This window comes from Nannobrachium achirus (genome assembly GCF_963921795.1).
Source record: "Nannobrachium achirus genome assembly, chromosome: 15".
NCBI lineage: Eukaryota > Metazoa > Chordata > Actinopteri > Myctophiformes > Myctophidae > Nannobrachium > Nannobrachium achirus.
The window spans coordinates 4,669,667-4,690,897 of NC_137822.1; the positions used below are offsets into that span (position 1 = coordinate 4,669,667).

The window sequence follows — 21,231 nt, forward strand, 5'->3', positions numbered from 1 at the left end:
GTTATGTCAGGTGTGTTCATATGGTAATGGTGATGCGATTTCAGATCAATTGCTCCAGGCACTGAGGAGAAACGCGGTTTCAGACAGACAGACACTCACTCAGACATCTCCAAAATTATAGTATAGATTGTTGTCAATAAAATCAATAGTGATTGACCAATTATTTGGGGGCCCACTTGTAATACCATCACGGCCTGCCAGTGGGCCCGGCCCCGGGACCACAGGTTGGGATCGGGAATCGCTGATGGAAATGGTGCATTCATACAGTATGTCCAATTTCTGCAAAGCATTCTTTACATTCTCACACTGACAGCCGAGGAAAACCATGCAAGAAGGGCGTCAAACCTGCATGCTCGCCGGGAACGATTAGGGGTTCGGTGTCTTGCTCAAGGACACTTCGACCGGGCGGGGACCTTCCGGTTCCACGACAGCCGCTCCACCTCCTGAGCCACCTGCCGGCCTTTGCATGGAAGTGGGGGGGAACGCCATGTACTCCACTCAGCAGCCATCCGGTCCGGGTTTTAGTCCAGATCTCATTAGTGTCTTCAGCAGTGGCTCTTTGTGACATTGAGGATTAGCGCTCAGCGGTGCATTACCTAGCCTAGCACTGGCTAGTACCCCATCCCCCACCACACACACACACGCACGCACACACACACACACACACACACACACACACACACACACACACACACACTCACGCTCACCACTACACTACACACACACACACACACACACACACACACACACACACACACACACACACACACTATCAATGTTCTTTTTTAAGTATAAAGTTGTCAAATATGTCAAGTAATTGTCTCCACCAGCCGAAGGCTGAGGGAGAGTATGTTTTCCCCTCCGTCCATCCGTCCGTGCGTGCGTCCGTGCGTGCGTCCGTGCGTGCGTCCGTGCGTGCGTCCGTCCGTGCGTCCTCGCAGTTTGTGAGCAGCTAATCTCCGGCGCCGTTGGCCCGGTCGCTGCCAAAATTAGCACACACACTCCCTGGATGCCAATTCAGAACCTCTGCCCCACATTTTTCAAATCAGCCTCATGGTGGCGCTATAACAGGCCGATTTGTGTGGCCTGGTTGTTACCAGCTAATCTCTGGCGCCGTTGGCCCGATCGCTGCCAAACTGAGCACACACACTCCCTGGATGCCAAATCAGAACCTCTGCCCCACATTTTTCAAATCAGCCTCATGGTGGCGCTATAACAGGCCGATTTGTGTGGCCTGGTGGAGACCTGTGCTCGGAAGAGCACTGCTTCTAGTTTCTTTGTGTATTTACCTTAAGTGTCATATCTACCATGTGCAACTTCAAAGCCTAAAAGCCAAACGGAAATGTAATTGTCAACGAGAAAAACACAATTAAATCGTTAATCGCAATTATTTGAGAGAAAATTAATCGTCATCTAAAATGTCATAATCATGACAGCCCTACCGGGCGGTCCCTCAGGTCCAGCGATGCCGGCCTCCTCGAGGTCCCCAAACCTGGGGCGTTACAGGGCCTTCTGTGTGGCCCCCTCCCTCCCTTCAAAATCACCCTGAAAACCCACCTGATCACGACTGCCTTTCCCCACTTGACTTGGTTTCAACTCTTGTTTTTAGTGTTTTATTGCTGCCTAATATCATCTCTTATCGTATACTTCCCTTTCTTTGCTTTCTTTTTTTCTCCCCTAATAAAGTTGTAGTTAGTGTGGTTGCTGTCCATTTTCATTTCACCTGGAGTAACCCTTTTTTCTGTAAACCCAAATGACCATTGAGTTCAATGGACTTTTTCTGTCCCTTTTTCGGATTGGACGATATCATATCACTTGACATTGCAATAGTTGTTACTTAGCCGCTCGCCCCCTCCCGGGGTCCACCCTATGTTCCCCAGGTTCTATGTTCCCCAGGTTCTATGTTCCCCACTTACCCCCCAAAAAGGTTCTACCGTATGTTCCCCAGGTTCTATGTTCCCCACCCACCCTCCCCACAAAAAGGTTCTATATTCCCCTCTCAACCAAAAACAGGATCTACTGTATGTTCCCCACAAAAAAATGTATGTTCCCCACTCAAATGCAGGAAATGGTGGGACATCTTGCCCAGGTGCCCAGATTTCTCCACCCCTAAGTGCCCACTCGTCTATGTGCCCACTCGTCCAAATGCCCACATGTCCCTATTGCCCAGATGTCCAGGTGCCCACTCGTGCAGATGCCCAGACATAACAAAAGTATGGTGTCCAGATCATAGGCGACTCTAGCCTCTTCCAGCAAGGGGTGCACGACCTCTATTACCTCATGCACGCGCGCACAGCGCGCGTGTACGACGCGCGCGCGCGAAAAAAATTGCGGATATTAGCGGTTTTGTAATGTTGTTTTAGCGGATTTCTGCAGTTAATTTTGTACCCAAATGTAAAAATAAGTTACTTGCGGTTATCGGCTTCAAGTTAAAATCGGTTCGGTTCTACACGGCGGCAGAACCATTTTGGGCTTAATATAATAGGGTTTATAAAAGCATGATCTGACTGTCTTAGTCTTACCTTGGGCTGGTCAGGAGGAAATGGTTCAGTCACGCACAGTGAGACAAGAGTCCTGGCTGATAGAGCCTGAGGTCTGTGTTTTGTAGAGGAAAGTCAGGTACAAAATGATCCTCTCCATGTGATGTTTCAGGGCAAGCAGCTATATTATAATATCTACCGGTAGTCACGTCCATAGTAGTGAAGAGCTCGAACTCCATGCTTTATCTTTAACAGATGTTGTTTTCAATTTCAATACTGGCGCGTGGATATGACATCACATCAGGAGGGGAGGGGGGGGCTGCCTGGAGCTGCCAGCCTCTATCACTACCACTAGGGGGTGTTGTTGTATTCGGTCTGAGTGGATGTAAAGTTACATTACAAAAAAAAAAAAAAATCAAAATGGCCGCCTGGCGGCCAGGGGTTGCACGTGCACCCTAGGACACCCCTTAAAATCGCCTATGGTCCAGATGTCCCTAGTGCCCCCTGTCCCACTAGTATTCGTAATCTCTCCCCATTATTGGGTGTTTTGAGTTGTTATTAATAATTATAAAGGAATGTTTTCTGCATTTTTGGATAAGTGGGGAACATAGAACCTATTGTAAGTTGAACGGGGAACATAGAACCTTTTTTATGGGGGTAAGTGGGGAACATAGAACCTGGGGAACATAGGACCTTTTTTGGATAAGCGGGGAACATAGAACCTTTGGGTACTCCAGGTATTATTATTATTATTATTATTATTATTATTACCATTATATTATATCATAATATTATCTAGCCTAGCACCAACTAGTACCCCATCCCCCACCACACATACACCACTAGACCCATGCAGCCAACATCTCTACTGTACGCTGTACAGTCCGGGAGTGTTTATTTAACTCTGTCAACTCTGTCAAGTTGTATTGTGCACCGCTGAACTTTGTTTTCATAGCCAAGGAGTTCCCAGACCATGGCAGAGAATATGGCCACTGCAAAGGCGGCTGCAAAGCGGCTCCATCAGAACCAGCTTGAAAATGTTTGAAGATGTTATATTTTTACAATAATATAATCCATAAATAGCAGGGCTTGAAGTGGTGTTAATGATCTTATGAAGTGAATTTGAACTGAGATTCCACACATATATTCATCTACTTTCCAGTTGCCCCACCGGTACCCTTTGACACTTGGGAGACCTGTGTCATAGCATATGGATGCAGACAGGACAGGGTGTGACAGGTGGCATTAATAAGGATCAGCCTCAGACTCCATCTTAAGGAGCACATTAGTCATGTTGTGACTTATGGTGTAACTGACATCACTGAGAACTCGTTGTGAGCATGTAGATCGGCTATTTTCACAGTTTCTACCTCTAATATTTGACAATTTGGCCAATGTTTAATTTGTCATTTTAAATGACAAATTAATTAAAAGGTCCTTAAATTGTCACTTTAGAAATGTGTAGATACCCTCTATACACTTAAACTTTATGTTGGTTTGTTTACTGTTGAGTGAGAAAACAATGTTGCACATTAAGCTAATCATCTGGGGTCCCCCCCAAAAAAAGAATAATTTGGGGACCCCCTGGGGGTCCCGACCCACAAGTTGAGAACCACTGGACTAGAGTACCGGTACACTCTAAAAACTGCTGGGTCAAAAACAACTCAACTTGGGTCATTTTTGATCCAACTCACGGGTCAAATAGGGACCAATGCCAGGTTTGGTTATTTTAACTCAAGAAATTTGGTTATGAATATTGACCCATAAATTGGGTCAAATAAATAACCAAATTATTTGTTTAAAATGACCCAAGATTGTAGTCAATATGACCCAAGTTTTGGGGTCTTTAGAATGACAATGTCAATATTATCTGTCATTAACATAACATCAGAAATGTTTCAGGTTTTCTTCTCAGATGATTTGTTCGAAGATTGGTAATATCAACATAAAAGTGCATACAATATATTATGCAACAATGTTGATAATACTATAGTCAGAATAGTTTAGAGAAGATACACAAAAATAATCTCAGAATTACTATGAGTTCTTCTCTTTCAGACAAGCTGTTGGGGAGGGAGCTCAACCCTAAGCTAGCAGCCAAGCACTTACGGTTAGGGTTTAGGCTCAAATATTGACAAATCAAATTCAGACATATGACAGACAGCTTGCCGAGACAGACACATGGATATGACATATTTAGCATTTTTAGCTCCCAACAGCTTAGAAAATGTCTCTGGAAACCTAGAAAAATGCTTTTCCCAGCATGCTTTGCAAACAGGTTTATGGTGCCTGTCCCCTGATTGGCCCAAAGCTAGACAACTGACCCAAGTATAGGGGTTACCACTAACCCCAAAAACGGGTCACCCCCAGATAAATATTACCTAACTCGAACAACCCTGGAATTGGGTCAAAATAATATCCCAATAACTCAAGGAAGGGTTGTGGCTCTGAGAAATGACCCAGAAATGTGACCTAACACAAATGACCCATGATTTGGGTCAAGAAATGACCCATGAGTTTTTAGTGTGTATGTTAATATAATATACAACTTAATTGGGGAGGTTGTATTTGGTGACCCTAGCCTAGTTCCAGACCCTGAATCGCTAACCACACCCCTTTACATTTTTGAATAATGGAGTGAAACAAAATGTCAATTCAGGCTGAGTGTCAGGCTATGGTCACCCTGCTGTTTACATTTAACTTTAACAGCACTTATTTGTGCAAATTGTGCTGGTCTCCCTTTTACAGTATATGGCCAGGCCTACTATACAATAAATATCCTTCTACAAATTCACACAATGAGTGTGAGTGTGAGTGTGAGTGTGAGTGTGAGTGTGTGTGTGTGTGTGTGTGTGTGTGTGTGTGTGTGTGTGTGTGTGTGTGTGTGTGTGTGTGTGTGAATGTGTGAGTGAGTGTGCGTATCTCACATATCCTTCGTGAACCTTGAGAGCCAGGCCAGGCCATGTGTATCACAGAGGACCTGAAGAAGTGTGGTGCCCATCAAGACATTTGGATACTGACAGACATATTGACACACACACATGCATTGTGAGCTTGTAGATCAGCTATTTTCAGTGGGGTCTTGGTGTAGCCTAAAGGGGGAAAAGAGACAAGTACAGAGCCACGAAGGGTAACCGTTTAAGTTAACTCAAGTTGTTAAATGTATGAAAATAATCCAAACAAAATAATAGAAAAACAAGTTTACATTAATTTTCACAAGACTGATAGCGCTGTCAAGTCTATAAAGCTATCTAGGACATCTATGAAAATCTGCAATACAGTTTCAGTAGTAGTATTAGGGGACCCTCCCTGCTTCATTTCTCTCATAGTCCTTGGCCTGAAAACGTTGAAGGTTCCTGGGTTTGCACAGCAACGCTGTTACAGTCCAGCAGATGGCGGCATTGCAAAGTTTAAGGAACATGTTATGGATCTGACGCCTGTATCTATTCTGCATCTAGCATGAGGCAAGACCCAAATCTTTGCTTCTGAGATGGGGGTCCGCAGCCAAATGCTTGTCATTTTGGGGGTCGTTGACATGACAAAGTTTGAGAACCACTGCACCGATTCTACAAATGTCTTAGCTCTTAGAACTAAATACAAATTTCTGAAAAACTGTTGCTATATCAGTGGTTCTCAAACTTTGTCCTGTCAAGGACCCCCAAAATGATGGCCGCGGACCCCCATCTCAAAAATAATTTGTTCCAGGGAGTGCAGGGACCCGTAGAATCAAAGATTTGAGTTAAAAATGTTCACTCTATCACTCTATTCTATTCGTCTGTCATTCAATGTTATATGAGATACTTAAATGGTTTCCTGTGGAAATAAGCTTAGTCTTTTCATGGATCAACTTTTAGTAGACCTTGTACCAGTTAACTGTATGAAACTGTACCTTTTCCTATTCAAACTTCTAATAAAGTCTTCAATCAATCAATCAATCAAACTCTAAATGTGGGTCTGGCCTCATGCTAGATGCAGAATAGATACACGCATGAGCTGATGAAGAGATTCCGGGTTCCCCGTCCTCCTCAGCGTGTGCGTGTGACAACAACAAACATGGCGGACAGTTCCACGGCCGGTGCAGAAGTTCCAGTGTTGCTGTCCTTCTCCGCGTTCTCCCGTCCCTGTTCCCTGCCCAAGGGCAGTGGTCGCGACGTCATCTTGCAGAGGTTCGCGTCCGCGTACGGTCGTGACGTGGACGTGACGTCACGTGCGAAGCAGCACGTCATCCAGGTGTTTTCGGAGGAGTGGGGGCAGTACGTGGACGTGGGGGAGGACTTCACCGTGCCGCACACACCATGCAAGCTGAGACTGGTGCCCTGCTGCAAGCTGGAACAAGTAGGCTACTCACGTCACGTGTCTTTACTTAAAGATGGGGTGCCATAGTTTTGTACTTTTTCTGTTTTGTATGTGTCTGTGAAGGTAACATTACTCTAATAGACCCCCAGGTGTGGTTATAATGTGCACATATGAATTCCTTGTGTATTTTTGGTTACTTCCTGAAAGCTAAAAAAGCCTCTGAGTCAAAAGGCCCAGTTGAAATACACAGATGTAATGATGACATCATAATATCATCCCCTCCCCTTTTACCATTCAACTGCAGCTGTGGTGGGTGTGTCTAACTTCAGCTGGTTCACCACCCACCTAGCCTCGGAAACCCAGACTTCTTTTGGCGATGGGAAGAAAAAGAAGCCTGGGCGATTGCGTTATGATCACTGTTGTAGGAAGTGTAGAATTTCCCTAACCAATCAGGTGCAGAGAACGTCACACCGAATGTGTTGACGTCATGACGCAGCAGCGTTCTCTGCGCTGAGCAGAGGAGCAGAGGGGGGAGGGGGAGGAGAACACATGCTATTGGCCAGAGACTTGCGGTGAGATTCGCCGCGCCCGCCCAGCTGCCTACACAAACAGGTCCGTGTTAGGTTGGAGTGCCACCCACCCACCCTGGCCACAATAGGCGATGTAAATGGCATGAACCTGCACAGACACCGGAAGTGCTGCGGTTAACGGAAGTTACGTCATGCGTTGCAGTCTTCCGGTGAAATTCTCCCGGCGGAAGTAGCACCGTTTCATGCCGTTTCAGCCTATGGTCGTAACCAGGCTTTTCTCTTCGCAGATGAGTAAGCCTGGCTACGCAAGGTTACCACCCACCTGACAACCAGGCTAACTTAATGAACAGGTGGGTGTGGCTACATACAAACACTTTCTGTAGATTATTTTGAAAAACATCGTCCTCCAAGTATACACATAATACCTGATGATTATGTTGTATATGGTGTTAAAAAATCACGGCACCACATCTTTAAGTAAAAGTATCAATACACTACTGCAATGTATAAATACTCTGTAAGCCATTTGTGGAGTTCTGCTATGCAATGGAAGAATCCACCCTCATAGGTAGAATAAAAGTGCGGTGTGTGTGACCGTGCCCTTACTAGACAAGTAAAAATCAAACCTCCGTTCGAAGTGAAGCGGTGAACTTTTATTCTATGTGTTCTAGAGCTATGAAGCGGTATGTGTTCTAGAGCTTCAGAATTCAGAATTCTGAATGAATGAATGATTTTATCTGGAGGGCCGAATTGTCATGTGAAGCTTGACCAAGTATGGTCTCATCTCTCATTGGACATTTTTAATCATCCAATCATCAAACACTACACACATATTCTGGACGTACGGGACAGATAAAACCTGGGCTGAAATGATATGGACGTGGGGGACACACATGGGACACACATTTACGGACAGATAAAACCTGTTCATTCTGGACTGAAATGACCATATATGGACGTGGGGGACACACATGGGACACACAAAGCCACTCCTTGGAAGCCGCTTTCACCGCTTCAAAAAAGTATGGAATTGAAAATGTACCTGTGTAAAAGACAAAGTGCAAAAGTATTGGTATCAGCAGCTTGCAGGTGTTATATATTGATGATGACCATGATAACAATTACTGACATATCTGATCTGCATAATCTGCATAATCACAATCAGAGTGACGTTGCATTGCATCCAGAACGACAAGCACACAGGGACGGTCCTGAAAGTGAGTGACAGATGCGTAACTGGTTATTTTTTAGAATAAAATAAAAGAGTAAAATAAAAAACAGTCGGCAGCACATAAAAATAATTTATCAGCCAGCAGCCGTGTGATCGTGCCCTAAGGCCTGATTTTGGCTGGGGACCCCCTGGAACTCCCTGAAAGTCCTCAGGGGGTCCACCTGGACCAGAAGGATGTGCAGACTGCACCGTCTGGTTAGGGCTGACACCATTATGACATTTTACTTGACAATTAATTGTTGCTTGATTGTCTCGTTTAACAATTCAACTGTTTCGACATGTTCAATTTTATAACGATCTCAATGATTATGCATGGATGCGGGTCGGCGGGCCGTGGAGCTCGCCGGCGCGCCGCTCGAAGGCCGCCACGTTCCGCCGCACCGCCTCGTCGAAGAAGCGCTCATACAGCCTGGGGATCCACGCGCGGAACTCGAAGGAGGTCCGAAAGTCCACGGTGCAGGTGAGCGGACAGCCGGGAAGGCCCGGGCTGAAGCGCCACTCGGTCTCCATGTGCTTGAAGAACTTGCCGTCGTTGCTCGTCGCTGTGACCAGGCCGTTGTGGCCGCTGTGACCAGGTCCAGGCCGGACGCTAACGACCCGAGAGGTGTATCTTTCCACCAGTGGCGGGAAACCCACTTCGAGAAGCGCTGTTTTGGAGAGGCCTTCTCTAAGACTTTTCGTGATGGTTATGGACTCCGTGCACCATGGCACAAAGTGCTTATAGTCGTCGACGTTGTTCACTATCTCGTACATCTGTTCCATGGAGTATCCGAGTATCCTGCGCTCCGAGTACTCTCTCCTTTTGTCGAGGAGGTTCGCGACTGTTCTTCTGCTTTGAGTTGCCGTCGTGGTGTGCCGGCCCTTAAGGCAGAGTGCTCTCACAGCCGTCAGTAACCGCCCGATACCGACTAAGACAGCCATTTTTATATGTCGGTCACGGTTCAGAAGACTGAAATTGAGGTTTCAGATTTAAAACTGCCAGGGGTATCTCTGCCTGAGAGAGTGCCCTATGTCAAGGGCTTCCCGTTCCTTTTAAACCGTTTTTCTTTTCTGTGACGTTTTAGTGATGTTTTACATGTCCATATTTGGGCGCTGTAGTAGTATTCTGAAACATCAATCAATATAATTTTAAATAATTTGTCACTCACACGAAAGGCCTGTTATTTGCTATCATCACTGTCTGCTGTCGGGCAGAAACCTCTTAACCCCATAGTCTAACCAACTCCATAGTCGTAAGTTCGTTAATGAACAGATTGAACACCCTACTTGATCATACTACAGCGTCACTCAAAAGTAACTGATCCGCAAGCTTGAAAAGAGGCACGTTTTAAGCTTGGTTCCAAACCATTGTTTGAGAAATATCGGTTTATGGTCATATATGGTTATATGGTATATAAACTGCTTAGTAAATAGCTTATGCATTTTGATGTGCTTCATGTCTCTTCTACCACCAGATGGTGCCATTGGGTAACTTGTGTCAGAAGACCACTGCCTTCTTCTGCTGTGACTTGCAGGAGAGATTCCGACCTGCCATTAGTTATTTTGAGGACATTGTCACCGTGGGACAGAGACTGGTATGCTTCATTCACCCATCATTTTGGGGGTCCTTGACTTGACAAAGTTTTGAGCACCTGATATAAAAACATCTGTGTTTTCTGAAAACTGATCCGTAGACAGAAACGCCTTCTGATTTAGAAGACATTTGTAGAATCTGCCTCAGGTCTTAGTGGTTTACATAATTATTAGTACGTTAATAATGAACCATAATGCGGAATGTCCCATTTCACACGTTTCCAAAATGAATACAAATCTTACGAAAATAGCGGATCTACAAGCTCACAGTGCATCGCGATGTGGCGCATTATGAGCTTGTAGATCGGCTATTGTCAAATGGACGAAATGTATATAGGGTTGAAAAACTAAAAAGTAACTAGTAACTACATTTTTCACAGAATTGTAGTAGAGTAAAAGTACGATATTTGCCTGAGATGCTGTGGAGTAGAAGTAAAAGTATACCTCAACATTGTACTTAAGTACAGTACTTAAGTAAATGTTCTGAGTTACTTTACACCACGGTAACAAACCCGGTCATCTTAGTTTTTCTTGTTTTGTCCAGCTGCAGGGGGCTGGCATCCTGGACGTCCCAGTCATCGTGTCGGAGCAGTACCCTAAAGGTCTGGGCAGCACCGTGGCGGAGCTGGACGTGAGCAGAGCCAAGCTGGTCTTCCCAAAGACCAGGTTCTCCATGGTGCTCCCGGAGACAGAGGCCGTCCTGGCAGCTCTGCCCGCCGTGCGCTCTGTTGTGCTGTTTGGGATCGAGGTAAGGACCGCGACACAACGCCTCCGGTGGTGTAAAGTAACTGAGTAGTAGGGCATTCATGAATAGTGATTTTTAGTATTCGAATTATTCTACCTCAAAGTATTGGAATAGTCGAATATTCGACAGGACTGGCCAAACTGTCAAATATTAAGTAAGCAAGAGGCAAACATTGTGAAAATAGCCGATCTACGAGCATGTAGATCGGCTATTTTCACAATATTTATCTGCGGAACCGAGTCACATTTAATGTAATACCTACAATTCCAAGTGCTTGTCAGGGTGGGGGACCCCAGTTCAAATATGTTTATTTTTTTTTAGAACCCCTGGTATAGAGCATTAACAAATTCATCCACCAGGGTCATTCTTATGCCTTCCTATCTAGCCACGCTTTATAAACCATGAAGAAATATATTTAAAAAAATTAAAGAGAAAACAATAAAAAAAATTAAATAAGCGAATATTTGACATTGGTGAACAATGTCGATTAGTGACTTTGATATTCGAATATTCGAATATTTGGTGAATGCCCTACTAAGTAGTACATTTTCAAATGAGACGGAACGGATTCCTGGTTCCTCACTGTTGGATCCGGTTCCTCCTGTTCCGCGTCCCGACCCTGCTCATGTGTGTTATTTGATTTCTCTGTCCCTCATCCAGGCTCATGTGTGCATCCAGCAGACAGCTCTGGATCTGATTGGCCGCGGCTACGAGGTCCACGTCGTGGCGGACGCCACGTCTTCACGCAGCATGGTGGACCGGATGTTTGCCTTTCAGGTGCACAGTGAAGCCTGAAATTATGACGATAGTCGACTAACTCTTTTCCACGGACGAAAACGAAATAAAAACTAAGCCATGATGACTAAAACTAAGACTGGATATGTTGACAATTTCATCAACAAATAAAAACTACTAGACTAAAAAATAGCAGATCTACAATCTCATTGTGAGCTTGTAGATCGGCAATTTTTTGTCAAAGACATTTGATAGAGATTGAAAAAAAGACTATCAAGTACGTATGTTATACGTATACTATTTAGTGTATTACAGTACATGTACAGTATGTAGCAACATATTTGTTTTTGTAGGCACATTTTTGAATGATATTGTTTTTCAGAAAACTTAGGTCAGGCCTAAATGGGTTAAGTGGTGCTGGATATGCAGCTCTGCAAATAAAATGTGAATTGATCCCAGTGCATGACGGAGGACGATTTTACAATAAATTTAAATGATTATCGTGAGTGTTTTTTATCACGATAGGCGATTATATTATGGCTTATCCTCCCATCCCTAGTCACCACCGGTATAATATTCTATCTATTATTTTTCAGAGGCTGTCCCGGGCGGGTGCCATCGTCACCACCAGCGAGGCGGTGCTCCTGCAGCTGCTCGGGGACAAGGAGCATCCCAGCTTCAAGGAGGTCCAGAGCCTCATCAGAACCAGCGCTCCCGAGTCTGGCCTCCTCACCAAGCTGTAGAAATGTATATATTACACCGTTTCTCCAGGTCGCCTCCGGGGACCACCTGGGGCCCCAAATGGACCCTTTACGGGTCCGTAACTCTGAGAGTGTACATTGCAAATGGAACCGAATGGACTTGTAAGGGCCCATATGGTTCCATTTGATTGATTCATAGACGGATAGATACGATAGATACCGTAGACAGACACACACATACATACATACATACATACATACATACATACATACAGTACCTACTGTACATACATAGATACCTAGATGGATACCTTTGTTTTCCCACAGGGAAATTCAGTCTTCCAGAGCACAGCAATACAAGGCAAAAAGAAAAACAAGAAGTATCAACAATACAAAGCAACGGTATTCGTGAATAAAAATGTCACACCATATCTTGTCATAAAACAAATAATAATAATAATTAGTGCAATGCCAATCAAAAAGTGTCCATTTGGTCGGTGCAAAAGTGTGAGAAGTGTCTCAGGCTCAGGTCACCCCTGTAAATAACGTTTTCATTTCCCCATAAGATACAGTACAGCCACATTTCCATTATAGGACGGATTGAAAATGACTTTTGAGCTTGGCGTTTAGCCCCTTCATCCCTATTCAAGGGGCACATTCACCAAAAAATAGCAGGTCTGCAAGCGTCACAGCGCGTCACGACGTGTTGTGAGATTGTGGATCTGCTATTTTTGGTGCAGACACTTGGTGTAGTACATGTACCGGTATATAGGCTGAAAAAGAACGCACCAAGTACAGTGCAACTCACTGTTAGTGCCTATTGAGATTGGCAGATTTCACCAAGGTTTTTTCATCTCACTCAAGTCACTTTGTCTGCTGACCTCACTCAGCAACCAAATAAAAAGAAAATAAACAAAGGTAAAAATAAAACAATTCACAGGAGGCAAGCAGTGATCACCCCATGATGTGCACTGCAATGTAGTTTCGAATGCACTACATTACAGGTGCTTTTTTGAGAGTAAAACACGACACGTGTGTCATGTGTGATCTTGCCAGAAAATTTGCCAATCTCAACTAGCACCAACGGTCAGGTCTGTTTTACTAAGTAAGTGGTTAAACTGAATGATATTGATGAATTCCAAATATTATCAAAGTATCCTGAGGCACCCTGTGGGAAACCTTGGTGTAGAAGGTTCCACGTGCGTTTTGCGCTCCCTCTGTCTGGTTGAAGATGGCAGTGGAGACGAGATCCGGGTGTGTGCTGTATGTGAGATGTTACCATTGACTCTTATGCCTCGTTCATACTTCACCGTACGACGGTGTACCGTGTAAGAAATGGCCGATCTAGATCGTCTAATTTTGGTTAAGTGATATTATCTTGTTGAATTAAAGGTGTATTCAGTGATAATGAAAGTGGCCGGGGATCATTTTGTCACAACGTGGAAATGTTTAATTTTTTATAGATTTTCTACACCATTACAATGTTCTCGTTTTGATCATTAGACCCAATCACTGAATATCGGTAGGCCTACGTCTCCAGCTTCAGGATATGTATGATACTGATTTACTACGAGACTGTGGCATTTTATGAGTTCAGTAGTATACAATCTAGGCATTTAGCAGACGTTCTTAATTCAGAGCGACTGTGGTTCTCAAAACTTTTATTTTGACCATCATAACTAAACATCATAACATAACTACGGCCATACTCTACCCTGATTGGTCGAGGATTGGCTGGCCACCTCTGAAAACGGAATCTAGCTATGCTCGCAACACAGGCCATGGTGGAAGTCCTTATATGGTCAGCACACATTCTAGTGAGGAGAATGAATGGAAAATGTACCAATTATATTTTTATTTGAATGAAATACAATCACTGAATATACCTTTAAAGTCCCTTTGTCACTCTAGCTTTTTAGTAGACAGAAAATTCATTTTCAAAACCCCACAGAGAGCATTATTTGTCTTCAGCTTTAATTTTATATCGTTTTTCAGTTCCAATTTTGTCTGCTAGTGTTTTTGTTGTTGTTTTTGTCATTTCCAATTCCACTTGTTTATCCTGTATACTGGAGTTCTCTCTCCTGATTGGATGAGATTGGTATCCCGACCTGAACATGTATTGTCTGTTTAGTGAAGAGCTGGAGAAACGGGGGAGACCCCTGTTACTGAACAATAAATGTAGACAATTATTTGGACAAAGAATGTCACTTTCAGCACCATTGTGAAGTTGTGGAGTTATCTGTTTAATATCTGTTCGTGCAAGCAAGCTTGTCAAACCGAAATGATTGTAAATAAACATAGCAAATTATCACAGGTTATTATTATTTGTTTATTTAAAGGGGTACTGTCACCTAAAGGGGTACTGTCACCTTAATTTAAGAAGTCATCTTAACATATAAATTAATATTTTTATGATGTCATTGTGGGAATGCGCAATTATAAGCCAATCAAATTAATTGACTGTACTTATAGACTACTTACTGTACTGGTCAGCTGTTGTTGGGGGGCGAGGGGCAGATTACACTGTGACATGAGTTTCAGACTATTTCAGACCATTTTCAGATAGACCACGTGACCTACTGTATGTATTGTATGTACTGTATTATATGTATTATAATTTTGGGGCGTCATCGGGCCTTTAAGTGTTTATTTGTTCGAACGTCAGGTCGTGTAGCTACGTAGTCCTCATGAGAGGAGTCCAAATCCTGTCCATCTTCTGGTGTACAGGGCTTCCACGGCCATGAAACGTGTCGCTTTGTGCCGCGTTTAGAAAGATCACACTTAATTTGTTTGTTTGTTTAAAAAATAATAATATAAATTTGTTTACAAAAGATATGTGAAGGAGAAAGCCTAAAAACCCTCCAGGGGTTTGAGAATTCTCAGTGAATATTCATTTTGTACATGTACATTCAAAAGATAAAATGACATCAGAGTATCCTTTACAAATAAAGATGCCTACCTAGTGTGAAGTGAGTGGTGCTATTTATGAGTTAATTTCATTAGCGTCCAACAAAGCTTGGTCAATGTGACCCTGGGCGTACAACAAACTTTGCTGGAGAAATGTCCAGGAGCACCGATCAAAAACAAGTTCAAATATGGAGATAATGTTTCTGCCCGACAGCAATGATATCGGGCAGTTGTTTTTGTCCAACATTAGGTGAAATTTGTAATGTGCTGATGTGAATTCTGTTTCAGATCAAACAAACAGGTGTGAGCTTGTAGATCTTCTGTTCTCTCTAGTTTGGGTCCCGGGCAAAGGTCGAATGTCTATTTTGCGTCACAGGCTAAAAAGTTTGGGAACCACTGCTCTCTCTCTCTCTCTCTCTCTCTCTCTCTCTCTCTCTCTCTCTCTCTCTCTCTCTCTCTCTCTCTCTCAAAGTACAACCTCCACAGAGAGGGTCTGCACATAGTGTCTTTAAAAAGAAAAGAAAAAAGGCTTTCTATAAGGAAGTTAGGGGCATTTGGGTGGAAGTGGAACCCAGTCCATTTTACATAACAAAGAAAGAAAATAAAAGGGAAATACATTTTGAGTTTTTGACCTTCTAATTTGTCTAACAAAATGGCTACCGGAATTTCCAATAAAAATAAAAATATACATACATTTTAAATAAATAAATAAAATGTGAATGCTGCATAAACTGCCTTACAGGCAACACACTAAAAAAAAATCTAAACATATGTGAGCGGTTGTTATGGTAGTGGCAGTTTGAGGAGTTCTGGCGTTGGATCCTTGTTGCTTTCTTTTTGTCCTCTTTGCTTCATAATGTTAAACCAGGGTTCTTTCAACAGACACATTAGAAGTTCTTACCCAGTACACAGGATTGTGGTAACTATAGTATGTTTGTAATATTCCTGACTGGATACAATGCTGTGGTCGAGAGATGAAAATGTGGTCCAACAGTGTGTTCTTTTCAGTGGTTGCACCTGTGATTACCTGTACATATACTGTACTCTGGATTCAAAAACATCAAATATTGGATGTGGTGTGCTGGACAACAGATTTTTGGGTGATGATCCATGATCTCTAAAAACTCTAAGAGGTTTTTCATATTTGAGATGAATAAATCAACATTATAGATCTTTATCTATCCCTTAGCCAATGAGGTTCAGCCAAAGGGTAGATCTTTGTGCACATACTTATTGTTACATGCAAGCCCACACTGTTTTGTTGGAACAGTATTTCTAGTTAAAAAGGAAACATTTTGGCCTTCTAATTTGCATAACAAAATGGCTGATGGAAGTGCCCATTTTGAACTATTTCTTCAATAGCTCTGTAACAAGGCAAGCAAAAATATATATGACAGAGTGTCAGACAATGTGATTACTTACTTCGTTCCTGGTGTAACATAAGGCTGTGACGATCTGCTTCCGTCTGGTCCTGTCCTGTGCAACATGTTGTGCCTCGCCCCATGTAAGGTTTGCCATCTTCAGTTCTGAGGTCACAGTTCTTCACCAGGTTGTTTTTGGCCTCCCTTGTTTCCCCTTTCCAGGTGGGGTCCATCTCTGGGCTGCTGACTAGACAATGTGATTAAGGCATTTTAAATAAGTGGTAAGCCTACTTACTCCTAAATATGCAAATGATTGGCTGCCATTACAGAAAACTATTTGGTACTCAAAGGGGTCCACACACACACAGATATAAAAAGCTAGATGCCTCATCCTCCGCTGCAGTTCATTTGCGCAACTGGTAAAACAGGACTGTGCGTAACTGTGGAAGGCACTCTGCCCCCTGCAGTGGGAAAGATCGCATCTGATTGGTCTACCGAGCATCCCATTCTGTGACGCTCAAGGAAGCGTCCATCAGAATTCCGGAAGCTTGCCAGTCCTCTTTTACCAACGCCCCAGAGCCGGAGGAGGCGTACCTCTATGTCTATGCACATTGCACACACACCCCTTATTTCCTGAGCGGTGAAAACCGCTCCTACATCTGGCTTTGTCTGTTTGTACGTATGTATGTTAGGACCCCTAATGAAATTAACTCATAAAAAGCACTGCTCACTTCACACTGGCTGCACAAAACAGGCAGCTGTCCACAACCTGCATTTCTCAGCCTACAGACATATTTTGGTGTGACCTAATTGGGTTTTTTATTCTCACTCTTTACAGTGAAAAGGTTTTTCTCCTGTGGATACGCTGGTGGCTCTTCAGTTCATCTAACCGACTAAAGGTCTTGTCACACTGTTTACAGGTGAAAGGTTTTTCTCCAGTGTGGATACGCTGGTGAGTCTTCAGGTGACCTAACTGACTGAAATCCTTATCACACACTTTACAGTGAAAAGGTTTTTCTCCAGTGTGGGAACGCAGGTGAATCTTCAGGTCACCTAACTGACTAAAAGTCTTTTCACACTGTTTACAATAGAAAGGTTTTTCTCCAGTGTGGATACGCTGATGGTGACTTTTGAGGGCACCTGACTGACTAAAACTCTTCTCACACTCTTTACAGTGAAAAGGTTTTTCTCCAGTGTGGATAAGCTGGTGACTCTTGAGGCCACCTACCCGACTGAAACTCTTGTCACACTCTTTACAGTGAAAAGGTTTTTCTCCAGTGTGGGTACGCAGGTGATTCTTCAGGTGACCTATGTGACTAAAACTCTTGTCACACTCTTTACAGCGAAATGGTTTTTCTCCTGTGTGGACACGCTGGTGACTCTTGAGGCCACTTAACAGATTGAAACTCTTGCCACACTCTTTACAGTGAAAAGGTGTTTCTCCAGTGTGGGTATGCTGGTGACTCTTCAGGTGACCTAACTGACTAAAACTCTTGTCACACTCTTTACAGTGAAATGTTTTTTCTCCAGTGTGGGTACGCAGGTGTGTCTTCAGGCAGCTTAACTGACTGAAACTCTTTTCACACTGTTTACAGTGAAACGGTTTTTCTCCTGTGTGGACACGCTGGTGGATCTTAAGTTCATCTAACCGACTAAAAGCCTTTTCACACTGTTTACAACAGAAGGGTTTTTCTCCAGTGTGGATTGCCAGGTGTCTCTTCAGTAACCATAACTCACTGAAACTCTTGTCACACTCTGTACATTGAAAAGGTTTTTCCCCAGTGTGGACACGCTGGTGAATCTTCAGGTTACTTAACTGACTGAAACTCTTGTCACACGTTGTACAGTGAAAAGGTTTTTCTCCACTGTGGACACGCTGGTGAATCTTCAGGTAGCTTAACTGACTGAAACTCTTGTCACACTGTTTACAGTAAAAAGGTTTTTCTCCTGTGTGGACACGCTGGTGGATCTTAAGTTCATCTAACCGACTAAAAGCCTTTTCACACTGTTTACAATAGAAAGGTTTTTCTCCAGTGTGGATTGCCAGGTGTCTCTTCAGCAAACATAAATGACTGAAACTTTTGTCACACTCTTTACAGTGGAAAGGTTTTTCTCCAGTGTGGGTACGCTGGTGATTCTTCAGGTGACCTAACTGACTGAAACTCTTGTCACACTCTATACAGTGAAATGGTCTTTCTCCAGTGTGGATACGCTGGTGTGTCTTCAGGCTGCTTAACTGACTGAAGCTCTTGTCACACTGTTTACAGATGTGAGTTTTCTTCCCTGTATAAGTCAGCTGATGTGTCTTCACTTCTCCTGGTTGAGTTAAAGTCTTTGTAAACTTTTGATGACTGTAAGATTTTGGTTCGTCTGTGTCTCCTTGTTCCTGGCTGGTTACAATTCCGGTGATTTGCTGGAAGGATTCTGATGGGATCTGTCCATTTATGGGCATTTGGCAATAGAGGTCATCATGGCTGGAGTGGCGGTTCATCGTCAAATCTGCATCTATACATGGACTGTTATAGGGACAGAGTTTAGGTTCTGTTGCATGGACAATTTATTTATCCTCTTTCGGATCCTCTATGTACTATCTCCAACGACACTAAGTAAGAACTCTTAATTCGCTGTTCTCTGTGGATTGAAGTGGAATTCAAAAATATTTTCAAATCTTATATGCTGTGCAGATCTCTGGTCTGACCTCACTCACAACACAATGACAACACAGATGTGCAGACTGCCGGCCCTCCATATTTGGGCAAGAGTGACGTCATCAATATGACATAACCACCATGATAATTTTTTTGCTATGTGTGTATGAACACGGAACTCCATGTACAGTACGGAGATAACTAACGTCACGGACAGAACGGCCCATACAAGGATACCTATAGGACACACTTGCCCAACCAAAAGTAACCCCAAAAGTTTGCCAGACTACTCCTACAGTTTTGGCAGTACAGACTCGAGTCATATGTTAAATCAGTCGCGGCTTCATCGCAAATCGTGTACTTGCATTTTGCGGGTACGTTGTTGAGATGATTTATTAGTGAATCATTATTCCCCCTTGACTTGAATGGGCAAAAACGGCAACCAGACTTGCACATTTTCCAGAATTACATCTTTGTTGTTTTAATATTCAAAAGAGGTACACCTTAGTTGATTCCAGTCCTACTGTACCTCTCAGAGAGAAGTTTTTCTGTTCATCTAGGGGAATTCTCCCCGCCTGCGGCCACCCTCTAATGTGAGGTTCCATCGTGGCACCTATGCTATGATTCCTTTAGGATTTACATTTTTTTTTGCCGAACATAACATAGCTTTTCACTGTTATGAGGATGATGTGGAAATCTATTTACCACTCAAAGTTAACTCAAATGATCCATTTCAGCCATTTCTTGATCACCTACTCAATTATTAGTGAAGAAAATTGCAGTTCGTGTTTGTTCATGAAAAGTGTTTGGACCCCTTTGAGTATTAAGCTGTTTTCTGTAATGGTGGCCTCCAATTTGCATGTTTAGGAGTAAGCTTACCACTATAGCTGGGGACTACCTGGAACACCTTAACTCTGAGAGTGTACAGGGTTAAGTACAGTAGTTAATCAGACTAATGCAATTGTTATGTAAAAACCCTATTCACATTTTTGTGTGGTGATTTGTTGATAAAACAAGACGAACCTCGGTTCGAAGTGAAGCGGTGGACAGATAGAACCCTTATTCTGAATGTATTTGGAGAGCCGGTATGACAGTTGGTATAATAGGTTTAAAAAATATATAGATACATTAAAATAAGAACTTGTAATTAAACTAGACCAGGTCAACCTGGTTGTGCCAGACCCCCTGTCTGTCATCATCATTTATGACATCATGCCTTTTGTAGGCATGTCATCATCATGTCATCATCATATATACCCTTTATATAGAAAACCCGGACAGACAGACCGACATTTGCTTATGTAGGCCTACCCATTTCATGGGTCTGGCAATAAATACATAAATAAATATAAAGTGTTTAAATAAAAAGATGTTGAATTAAAAATGAAAGGAAAAGGTGTTTAAATTAAAGGATATTGTCTGGAGAGCCGGTTGGTATAATGGGTTTAAAAAAAATACAGTAAAATTGAAAATAAATAAAATTAATATTAATTAAAGTATTTAAAAAAAAATGAGTGTTTAAATGAAAGGATATTTAAATAAAATATCATAATTGTGTCACAACAGTGGTATTGATGTACTACAAGCTATGGTTTGCATCCAGTTGCTGTACTTAATTCAACTGATTTGATTCTTTTCGCAGAAGGTAATTAACGCGAGGCCTGTCTCTCTTCTGTTAAACACTTCATCTTTCCCTGATGAATTCTCAACCCCAGATAGGATGTAACCTTCCTCCAACCACAGGGACATATTTGCTGTTTTTTGGCCCGTTGACGTGGCTGTAGCTGGCTGTAGCTTTGTGGCTTACTACATTTTTTCAATGTAGTAAGCCACTTCTGCTAGGTTTTCAATGTATTTACTCTTGTCTGCTCCTTTTTACCATTCTGTTAGCATCTGTATATTTTTATTATGCCTTTACTTTTGCGGCTATGTACAAGACAGATAAACCCTGGAGGCCAAATTATCATGTGAAGCTTGACCAATCCTCAAGGTATCCATTCATCTGACCGGGAGGAACACCACACA

General features: G+C 42.9%; 2 protein-coding genes across 3 annotated transcripts; one reads left to right on the forward strand and one right to left on the reverse strand.

Moving 5' to 3' along the window:
- Positions 1–6,532: 6,532 nt before the first annotated feature.
- Positions 6,533–14,595, forward strand: isoc1 (isochorismatase domain containing 1). 2 transcript variants are annotated; one of them, XR_013962750.1, is made up of 6 exons: positions 6,533–6,815; positions 9,992–10,111; positions 10,654–10,857; positions 11,515–11,631; positions 12,186–13,682; positions 14,185–14,595. XR_013962750.1 is itself a non-coding variant. In XM_080742685.1 (5 exons), the coding sequence occupies exons 1-5, from the start codon at positions 6,534–6,536 to the stop codon at positions 12,330–12,332; spliced, it is 870 nt and encodes a 289-aa protein (XP_080598811.1). In that variant the 5' UTR covers position 6,533; the 3' UTR covers positions 12,333–14,595. The 2 variants fall into 2 exon arrangements, 1 of the variants encoding a protein (XP_080598811.1); XM_080742685.1 differs by having other exon boundaries at positions 12,186–14,595.
- On the reverse strand, positions 8,844–9,458 carry LOC308299047 (coenzyme Q-binding protein COQ10 homolog B, mitochondrial-like; the record flags this gene model as incomplete). The annotated part of the gene is made up of 1 exon (XM_080742773.1): positions 8,844–9,458. One exon carries the CDS (start codon positions 9,456–9,458, stop codon positions 8,844–8,846), a length of 615 nt encoding a protein of 204 aa, XP_080598899.1.
- Positions 14,596–21,231: the final 6,636 nt, after the last annotated feature.